At 46.3% G+C, this 10,908-nt stretch overlaps 1 protein-coding gene and 1 non-coding gene across 3 annotated transcripts in view; both read left to right on the top strand.

Moving 5' to 3' along the window:
• The first annotated feature begins 4,361 nt into the window (after positions 1 to 4,361).
• Positions 4,362 to 10,908, top strand: part of LOC140425372 (androgen-dependent TFPI-regulating protein-like) — a 257,276-nt gene continuing 250,729 nt past the window's right edge. For both annotated transcript variants that reach the window (XM_072509570.1, XM_072509569.1), the window contains exon 1: positions 4,362 to 4,521. In XM_072509570.1, coding sequence (XP_072365671.1) covers positions 4,366 to 4,521 — 156 coding nt within the window. In that variant the 5' untranslated portion in view covers positions 4,362 to 4,365. The remainder of the gene's footprint in view (positions 4,522 to 10,908) is intronic.
• On the top strand, positions 5,627 to 5,820 carry LOC140425952 (U2 spliceosomal RNA). Its single transcript, XR_011948099.1, has one exon. It is a non-coding gene; the product is annotated as a U2 spliceosomal RNA (small nuclear RNA).

Raw genomic sequence — 10,908 nt, 5'->3', positions numbered from 1 at the left:
ACATTGATCCAAGAGATCGGCCTGTATGACCCACAAGCCTCCGGGTCCTTATTCCGTTTCAGAATGAGCGAGATGGTGGCCTGCGACATCGTCGGGGGTAAACCCCCTCTGTCTCTTGCCTCGTTAAAGACCCTGACCAGCACCGGCCCCACTATACAGGCAAATGTTTTGTAAAACTCCACCGGATACCCGTCCGGCTCCGGGGTTTTACCCGATTACATGACTTTCAGGCCCCCCAATGCCGCTTCAATCCTGACTTCAGGAAGCAAAGTACTGTACACACCCCTGTCAGCATCAAGGGGGTGGAGATGGTTAGCAGTTTCAAATTCCTAGGGGTGCACATCTCCAAAAATCTGTCCTGGTCCACCCACGTCGACGCTACCACCAAGAAAGCACAACAGCGCCTCTACTTCCTCAGGAAACTAAGGAAATTCGGCATGTCCACATTAACCCTTACCAACTTTTACAGATGCACCATAGAAAGCATCCTATTTCATAGAACCTACAGTGCAGAAGGAGGCCACTCGGCCCATCGAGTCCGCACCGGCTCCTGGAAAGAGCACCCCATCCAAGGTCAACACCTCCACCCCATCCCCACAACCCAGCAACCCCACCCAACACTAAGGGCAATTATGGACACTAAGGGCAATTTATCATGGCCAATCCACCTAACCTGCACATCTTTGGACTGTGGGAGGAAACCGGGGCACCCGGAGGAAACCCACGCACACACGGGGAGGATGTGCAGACTCCGCACAGACAGTGACCCAAGCCGGAATCGAACCTGGGACCCTGGAGCTGTGAAGCAATTGTGCTATCCACAATGCTACCGTGCTGCCCTATTGGTCTGCATCACAGCCTGGTATGGCAACTGCTCGGCCCAGGACCGCAAGAAACTTCAGAGAGTCGTGAACACCGCCCAGTCCATCACACAAACCTGCCCCCTATCCATTGACTCCATCTACACCTCCCGCTGCCTGGGGAAAGCGGGCAGCATAATCAAAGATCCCTCCCACCCGGCTTACTCACTCTTCTAACTTCTTCCATCGGGCAGGAGATACAGAAGTCTGAAAACAAGCACGAACAGATTCAAAAACAACTTCGTCCCCGCTGTTACCAGACTCCTAAATAACCCTCTTATGGACTGACCTCATTAACACTACACCCTGAATGCTTCATCCGATGCCAGTGCTTATGTAGTTACATTGTATATGTTATGTTGTCCTATTATGTATTTTCTTTTCTTCCCTTTACTTCCCATGTACTTAATGATCTGTTGAGCTGCTCGCAGAAAAATACTTTTCACTGTACCTCGGTACACGTGACAATAAACAAATCCAAATTCATCCAAATCCAAACCAGGGCCCCCAGTCCGCCCACCAACCCCCTCCCCACTCTTGGGAAGGTCAGTCCGTCCAGGAATCACCTCATCCCCCCCCGGTCCCCCGGGTGGTTCCGAAGTGTACAGCTTCCTATAAAAGTCCCTAAAGACCTTGTTCAGCCCTGCCGGGTCACCCACTAGATTACCTTCCCCATCCACTACCCTCCCTATTTCCATAGCCGCTTCCCTCTTCCTCAGTTGTTGCGCAAGCATTCTACTGGCCTTCTCCCCATGCTAATAAATCGTGCCTTTTACCTTTCTAAGCTGCTCTACAGTCTTGCCTGTAGTCAGCACCCCGAACTCGGCCTGCAGCCTCTGTCGTTTCCTGAGTAACTCTGGCCTCGGGTATTCCGCGTAACTCCTGTCCGTCCGTAGAATTTACTTAATCAGTCGGTCAGTATTTGCCCCATCTGTCCTGTCCCTGTACGCCCGGATGTAAATCAGCTCCCCTCTCACCGCTGCCTTCACTGCCTCCCAGAGCACCGCTGCCGAGACTTCTCCAGTATCGTTCACCTGCAGGTAATTCTGCATGCATTTCCTCAGCCTCTCACACACCACCTCGTCCGCGAGTAATCCAACTTCCAGCCTCCATGGTGGGCACTGAAAGCTGACCTTACAAAACTGCAGGTCTACCCAGTGTGGAGCATGGTCCGATATGGCAATTGCCGAATATTCTGCCCCCACCATTCAGGCCAGCAGGTCCCTACTCACAACAAAGTAGTCAATTCGGGAATACACCTTGTGGACGTGGGAGTAGCACGAGAACTCCCTCGCCGTCGGCTGGCTAAATCTCCACGGATCTGCTCCCCCATTTGCTCCATGAACCCTCTCAGTTCCTTTGCCATCGCTGGCATCCTGCCCGTTCTTGAGCATGACCGGTCCAGGCTCGGGTCCAGGACCGAATTAAAGACCCCGCCCATGATCAACTTATGCGAGTCCAAGACGGGGATCTTCCCCAGCATCCTCCTAATAAAATCCACATTGTCCCAATTAGGAGCATACACGGGACTACTCTCACCCCTTCGAGCTTATCCCTCACCATAACAAACATGCCATCTACGACTGTGCCCTCCGCCTCAAATTGTACCCTTTTATTAATCAGGATCGCAAACCCCCTCGTCTTAGAATCAAGCCCCGAATGAAAGACCTGACTGACCCAGCCCTTCTTTAACCTAACCTGGTCTGCCACTTTCAGGTGCGTCTCCTGCAGCAAGACTATGTCCGCCTTCAGAACCCGCAGATGCGCAAACACACGCGCCCTCTTCACTGGCCCGTTTAACCCACTAACATTCCAGGTGATCAGCCTGGTTGGGGGGCACTTCGCCAATCAGCCATCCCCTTTCCTTGGCCAGCCCCCCAGCCAAGTGTCGCGCTTCATCTGGCCCGCCTCCTGGACGGCTCCACCCATGACCTCCTCACTGTTGCCATGCCCAGTTTCCATCCCCATCAGCAGAACGACTCCCCCCTCCCTCCCCTAGCAACACCATCCTATCACCTAACCTCTGCTCTAATCTAACTATATGCACACCCTCCACCTCGGCTACCGTTGACTAGCCCCACTCAGCTAGCCTGGGGCTCCCAGCCTCGGTGCCAGCACGTCTCCCACCCATTGTTGGCAGCAGCTGTTTTAATGAGCATGTGTGAGGTGCAAATGAATGCAAATGGAGTTTCTGCCACTTGACAGCAGGACGACCGACCCACCGTTGGGAGAATTGCAATGTGATTCGACACCAGCGGGTTTCTGACGTTTTGCTTCTCGCCAGATTCACCGTGCCCCCCCCGCAACCAAAATTCTTTTGTCCTTTGCGAATGCAATGAAGTAGCAGCTGTAGGCAAGCGTCCCTTGCTCAGCAAATGTGTTCTTTTCGGAAAGTTCAATTTTTATATGTCCAGCCAATGACAGTATAAATTTATATTCTATGTAACACATCTTCATAACAGTACAGATAAATTGATGAATGGATAGTTAGACAAATTTATGTATAGATATATATAATGGATGGATGAATTAATGGATGTCTGACAGCTAGCTGGATAGCTAAACACAATTTCAAGGGTACATTTTAGTAGTTAGCACTCCTGCAGTGGGAATTTTATCAAAGGAAGGACATATTTTATACTTGAGCATGGGGATTGCATACCTCAACCCTTTCTAAGTTCTTTAATGACAAGGAAAATTGGACACACTTACCTCAATTCCCAATACAAAATATGGGATCTTGCTTAACTTTGATGAGATGGATAATAAAAAAAACTGCATAGGGAAATTAATTCCCCTGCTATAAAATTGCTTGGCCTGAACCTATGTTGAGAATTTAGGCACGGGGTCCCATTCCCCTCCCACGAGCAAACACTAAATTGTAATTCACCCCACAGATAGGCAGACAGATGGCCTTGATTGTTCAGTGTTATGTTTAACACGTATGAAACTGCAATCAGAACAGTGAGTCACAAGGTCCATGAGGGATTAATTAAATGGACAAAATAGTTTTCTACAATGAAAACACTGTGCAGTTTCATTTTGTGCTAAATACCAACTGTTAAGTAAATTGTTATTCAACTTCCACAGCGCAGGCTATAATGTCAGTAAAGCTTTACTTTGTATTTGGAAACGTTACAAGAAGTGGCACTGCATGAATATTAGCAAACAACGAGTCCTTTGTGTCCCGTCTCCTGATTTACATTGCACAAGCACTGAACTAAAATGGTTTTGACCTGTCTATTTATGATCGTGAATCATGTCCCTATTTGAGGGCTGTCAGTACTTAACTGTCCTGAGAATCATTTCACAGTTGTTTGGAGAAATGGGAAAAGCAGAGACTTTGGAGAGGAGATAATGATCTCCCTTTGAGAGTAATAAAAGGTATTTCATTTGTTTCAATGTCATGCTTGGCTCACCCGCTCCTGATGGGAAATGGTAGGATCCAGTGAGATTATAAGATTAGTGTCATGCTCATGCTATCACTTCAGCCAAAGGAACAAGTATGGTTTCAGCAACAGTGTCTGGAGTGTATCACATTACCACTTTTTTGTGGTATCTTTTTCTTATTTATTTACTTCTTAGTACTCAGTCCGAGCACCCGCTTACTGGAATGTTCCTATACGCTGGTCAGTGGAAGTATCTCACATTCCTAAATTTAGTAAGTGGATCTTTGGTTTTATATGTTTTCGTTGGCAAATGTCTTGTGAAGTAGATCAGAAAAATGTTGAGATTGCCCAATGCTAGGTGAGATGGATTAAAAAAAACTATACAGGGATAGTTTTTCCAAATGTATTCCCTTCCCTTACCTTGCCAGAAGTTAACCTGTCAGGAGCTTGTGTTGAAATTTTAGGCACAGGGTCCCATGATTTTCCACTTATCAACATTGTCCCAGTGAACAGGACTTCTTGAAATGATCAGGTTTTCTATAGTTTGTTTTTTTGAATAAATGTCAAAATTTTATATTAACTGTGGTTTCAACCATTCATTTCAACAGATCTTTTACAATGGATAGAGGTGCTATATAGTAGAGAAAATTTGCACATCTTATGAAGTATGAAATTGATTATTCCAAAAGATCTCTTGGGAATCACCCAACCTGAGGAAAGTTCTCAACAATAGTTTAGTATATTTCAGTTGTGACAGTGGTACCTCTTTTGTCTCTAAAACAGAAGATTTGTGGATTTGAGCCCCAACTTTAACACATACTCTAGACTGACAATTCAGTGCAGTATTGAAGGATGGTTCTATTGTTCCAATGAGGCATTAAATGAAGGTCCTGCCTCTGTTCACTGGTTTGAAGACTGGCCTCGGTCAATTGGGGGTTGGGGAAGGGGAGGGTGGGGGAGGAGAGAAAGGCGGGGGGGGGGGGGGGGGGGGGAGGTGGGTGGAACAGAATCTGTCCGGGCCCTCAGATTTAGACACTTGTTAAATTTTTGGCATTTGAAAAATTTCATTATGCGCATAAGGAAAAGAAAGTAAGTTCTGCTGTTCCGTATCATACATCAGGAAACTCCTATTGGACCCCCCCAAGTGGCGCTGCCGACCACCAATTTAAGAGAATCCATTGTTGGGCAATCAGAGATGCGAAGACCAACTTCTTGGCCTTTTGGCTCAGATCAAATGTAATAATAATAGCTTATTGTCACAAGTAGGCTTCAATGAAGTTACTGTGAAAAGCCCCTAGTCGCCACATTCCTGCGCCTGTTCGGGGAGGCCGGTACGGGAATTGAACCCGCGCTGTTGGCATTATTCTGCATTACAAGCCAGCTGTTAAGCCCGCTGTGCTAAACCAGCCCAGGTAGTATCTGTTCTTATCAGTTTAATATCTGATATGTTCCCTATCTGGGACCCAAATAGAAAATTGATTTTTGGGACTCGGAGATGTTTCAGGGGCTTGCTTCTTCCGCTCCAAGCATCAACCTGGTCTTGCAGTGCTTCCAGAAATGGTGCCCTCACCCCTCTTTGGGGAGCAAAGAGTGCAAAAGCAGAAAATGGCGCATGACCTGCCTTCTCCTTTTCTCCCTTGTCAATTCCCCTCATCCTGACCAATTTTACGGACTTCTTTGCTCCAAAACAGTGCTAGATTCTCTGTGGGTGCACGCTCCGCGCGCTGATGTTGCAAGCCTATGGGCTCGTGGCCTAATAAAAAGAAGGAAACAGAAGAGAAGCGAAGACCATGACATCGGCTCCCTTCCCCTCCTGCACACCCGGCACCTCCGACACTCCAAAAATTGCCACCATAGTGTCTGGGGTCAGCTTCATCCAAACAATGAGGGCAGCACACTAGCATAGTGGTTAGCACTGTGGCTTCACAGCCCCAGGATCCCAAGTTCGATTCCCTGCTGGGTCACTGTCTGTGTGGAGTCTGCACGTTCTCCCCGTGTCTGCGTGAGTTTCCTCCGGGTGCTTCAGTTTCCTCCCACAGTCCAAAGACGTGCAAGTTAGGTGGATTGGCCATGCTAAATTGCCTTTAGTGTCCAAAAAGGTTAGGAGGGGTTATTGGGTTAGGGAGATAGGGTGGAATTGAGGGCTTAAGTGGGTCGGTGCAAACTCGATGGGCCGAACGGCCTCCTTCTGGACTGTATGTTCTATGTTCTAAACCTTGACAACTCTCGAACAGCGCCTCACAGAAGCTGCCCAATTTTGCAGAACCCCAAAACACGTGAGCATGATTCACCAGGCCCCTCCCACACCTCTTGCACAAATCCATTACTCACGGGAAGAACCCACTCATCCGGGCCCAAGGCATATGGGTCCTATGCACCCCCTTGAACTGTATAAGGCTCATCCTTGCGCAAGAGGCGGTTGAGTTGACCCGGTTCATTACTTCACTGGGAAGAGGATAACTAGAGAAAAAGTAGGGCACATGAAGGACCAATGGGTCAATCTGTGGGTGGAGCCAGAGGACATTGGTAGGATGTTAAATGAATATTTCACATCTTATAAGAACATAAGAACTAGGAGCAGGAGTAGCCTATCTGGCTCTTCGAGCCTGCTCCACTATTCAATGAGGTCATAGCTGATCTTTTGTGGACTCAGCTCCACTTTCCCGCCTGAACACCATAATCCCTTATTCCTTCATTCTTCAAAAAACTATCTATCTTACCTTGAAAACATTTAATGAAGGAGCCTCAACTGCTTCACTGGGCAAGGAATTCCATAGATTCACAACCCTTTGGGTGAAGAAGTACCTCCTAAGCTCAGTCCTAAATCTACTTCCCCTTATTTTGAGGCTATGCTCCCAAGTTCTGCTTTCACCCGCCAGTGGAAACAACCTGCCCGCATCTATCCTATATATCCCCCCCATAATTTTATATGATTTTATAAGATCCCCCCGCATCCTTCTAAATTCCAACGAGTACAGTCCCAGTCTACTCAACCTCTCCTCGTAATCCTACCCCCTGAACTCTGGGATTAACCTAATGAATCTCCTCTGCACACCCTCCAGCGCCAGTACATCCTTTCTCAGGTAAGGAGACCAAAACTGAACACAAGACTTCAGATGTGGCCTCACCAACACCTTATACAATTGCAGCATAACCTCCCTAGACTTAAACTCCATCCTTCTAGCAATGAAGGCCAAAACTCCATTTGCCTTCTTAATCACCTGTTGCACCTGTAAACCAACTTTTGCGACTCATGTACTAGGACACCCATGCACAGCAGCATGTTTTCATGATTTACCATTTAAATAATAATCCCTTTTGCTGTTATTCCTACCAAAATGGATAACCTCACATTTGTCAACATTGTATTCCATCGGCCATCCCGAGCCCATTCACTTAAACTATCCAAATCCCTCTGCAGACTTCCAGTATCCTCTGCACTTTTTGCTTTACCACTCATCTTAGTGTCGTCTGCAAACTTGGACACATTGCACTTGGTCCCCAACTCCAAATCATCTGTGTAAATTGTGAATAATTGTGGGCCCAACACTGATCCCTGAGGGACATGACTAGTTACTGATTGCCAACCAGAGAAACACTCATTAATCCCCACTCTTTGCTTTCTATTAATTAACCAATCCTCTTTCCATGCTACTACTTTACCCTTAATGCCATGCAGCATGGTAGCATTGTGGATAGCACAATTGCTTCACAGCTCTAGGGTCCCAAGTTCGATTCCGGCTTGGGTCACTGTCTGTGCGGAGTCTGCACATCCTCCCTGTGTGTGCGTGGGTTTCCTCCGGGTGCTCCGGTTTCCTCCCACAGTCCAAAGATGTGCAGGTTAGGTGGATTGGCCATGCTAAATTGCCCTTAGTGTCCAAAATTGCCCTTAGTGTTGGGTGGGGTTGCTGGGTTATGGGGATAGGGTGGAGGTGTTGACCTTGGGTAGGGTGCTCTTTCCAAGAGCCGGTGCGGACTCGATGGGCCGAATGGCCTCCTTCTGCGCTGTAAATTCTATGATGATCATTATCTTATGCAGCAACCTTTTGTGTGGCACCTTGTCAAAAGCTTTTTGGAAATCCAGATGTACCACATCCATTGGCTCCCCGTTGTCTACCGTACTAGTAATGTCCTCAAAAAATTCCACTAAATTAGTTAGACACAACCTGCCCTTTATGAACCCATGCTGCGTCTGTCCAATGGGACAATTTCCATCCGGATGCCTCGCTATTTCTTTCTTGATGATAGATTCCAGCATCTGTACTACTACTGAAGTTAAGCTAACTTGCCTAGAATTACTTGCTTTCTGCCTACTCCCATTTTTAAACAGTGGTGTCACATTTACTAATTTCCAATCCGCCGGGACCACCCCACAGTCTAGTGAATTTTCGTAAATTATCACTAGTGCATTTGCAATTTCCCTAGCCATCTCTTTTAGCACTCTGGGATGCATTCCATCAGGGCCAGGAGACTTGTCTACCTTTAGCCCCATTAGCTTGCCCATCACTACCTTCTTAGTGATAACAATTGTCTCAAGGTCCTCACCTGTCATAGCCTCATTTCCATCAGTCACTGGCATGTTATTTGTGTCTTCCACTGTGAAGACCGACCCAAAAATCCTGTTCAGTTCCTCAGCCATTTCCTCATCTCCCATTATTAAATCTCCCTTCTCATCCTCTAAAGGATCAATATTTACCTTAGCCACTCTTTTATGTTTTATGTTTTGCAGAAACTTTACTGTCTGTTTTTATATTCTGAGCAAGTTTACTCTCATAACCTATCTTACTCTTCGTTAAAGCTCTTTTAGTAGCTTTCAGTTGCCTCCTAAAGATTTCCCAATCCTCTAGTCTCCCACTAATTTATCCACTTTGTATGCTTTTTCCTTCAATTTGATACTCTCCCTTATTTCCTTAGATAATCACGGTCGATTTTCCCTCTTTCTACCGTCCTACCTTTTTGTTGGTATAAACGTTTACTGAGCACTGTGAAAAATCGCTTGGAAGGTTCTCCACTGTTCCTCAACTGTTTCATCATAAAGTCTTTGCTCCCAGTCTACCTTAGCCAGCTCTTCTCTCATCCCATTGTAATCTCCTTTGTTTAAGCACAAAACACTAGTGTTTCCTTCTCACCCTCCATTTGTATTTTAAATTCCGCCATATCTTGATCACTCCTTCTGAGAGGATTCCTAACTATGAGATCGTGAATCAATCCTGTCTCATTACACAGGACCAGATCTAGGACCGCTTGTTCCCTCATAGGTTCCATTACATACTGTTCTAGGAAACTGTCGCGGATACATTCTATAAACTCCTCCTCACGGCTGCCTTGACCAACCTGGTTAAACCAATCGACATGTAAATTAAAATCTCCCATGATAACTGCTGTACCATTTCTACATGCATCAGTTATTTCTTTGTCTATTGCCCCTCCCCACCCCCCCCCACCGTAATGTTAATATTTGGTGGCCTATAGACTACTCCTATCAGTGACTTTTTTGCCTTCCTATTCCTGATTTCCACCCAAATGGATTCAACCTTATCCTCCATAGCACCGATGTCATCCTTCAGTACTGCTGGATGTCATCCTTAAATAACAGAGCTTAAATAACCACCTCCCTTACCATCCACTCTATCCTTCTGAAGAGAATGAGGGGGCAGGTATGGAACTCGGGGAGAGAAACTGTGAGGTTATTGAGCAAGTTGTCACAGGGGAGGACAAGGTATTTGAGGTGTTGGCAGGCTTGAAAGTGGAGAAATCTCCAGGTCCGGATGAATTATGTCCCAGGATGCTGTGGGAGGCAAGGGAGGAGATCCAAATTTTTAATTCTTCTCTGGCCATAGGAGAGATGCCAGGGAACTACAGGCCAGTGAGTCTCATGTCAGTGGTGAGGAAACTAATGGAGAAAATTCTTAAGGAGAGAATCTATCTCCACTTGGCGATGCAATGTTTGATCAGGAATATTCAGCATGTCTTTGTCAAGGGAGGTCATGCCTAACAGAATTAATTGAATTTTTTGAGCACGCGACTTAGTATGTAGATGAAGGTAGTGCAGTTGATGTAGTTTACATGGATTTCAGCAAAGCGTTTGACAAGGTCCCACATGGGAGACTTATAAAGAAGACAAATGCACAGGGGATACAGGGGAACTTGATTAGGTGGATTCAAAGCTGGCTGAGCTATAGGAGACAGAGGCTGATGACAGACGGCTGTTTTAGTGACTGGAAGCCAGTGTCCAGTGTGTACCACAGGGATCTGTGCTGGGTCTCCTATTATTTGTCATTTATATAAATGACTTAGATGACTATGTGGGGGGTAGGATCAATAAGTTTGTGGATGACAAAAAGATAGGACGGATGGTTAATAGTGAGGCTGAGAGTCTTGGGTTACAGGAAGATATAGACAGGATGGTCAAATGGGTAGAAAAGTCTGAGGTGTTACACTTTGGAAGGAGCAATTTGACAAGGAAATATTCAATGAGTGGCACCACACTGGGAAGTCCTGAGGAACAAAGAGACCTTGGCGTGTTTGCAAATATATCTCTGAAAGCAGAAGAGCAGGTTAATAGGGTGATGAAAAAGGCATATGGTACATTTGCCTTTATCAATCGTGGCATTGATTACAAAAGCAGGGAGGTTATGATGGGGTTGTATAGAACTTTG

This window comes from Scyliorhinus torazame, chromosome 6 (assembly GCF_047496885.1).
Source record: "Scyliorhinus torazame isolate Kashiwa2021f chromosome 6, sScyTor2.1, whole genome shotgun sequence".
NCBI lineage: Eukaryota > Metazoa > Chordata > Chondrichthyes > Carcharhiniformes > Scyliorhinidae > Scyliorhinus > Scyliorhinus torazame.
This window is presented reverse-complemented; position numbering and strand designations above follow the sequence as displayed.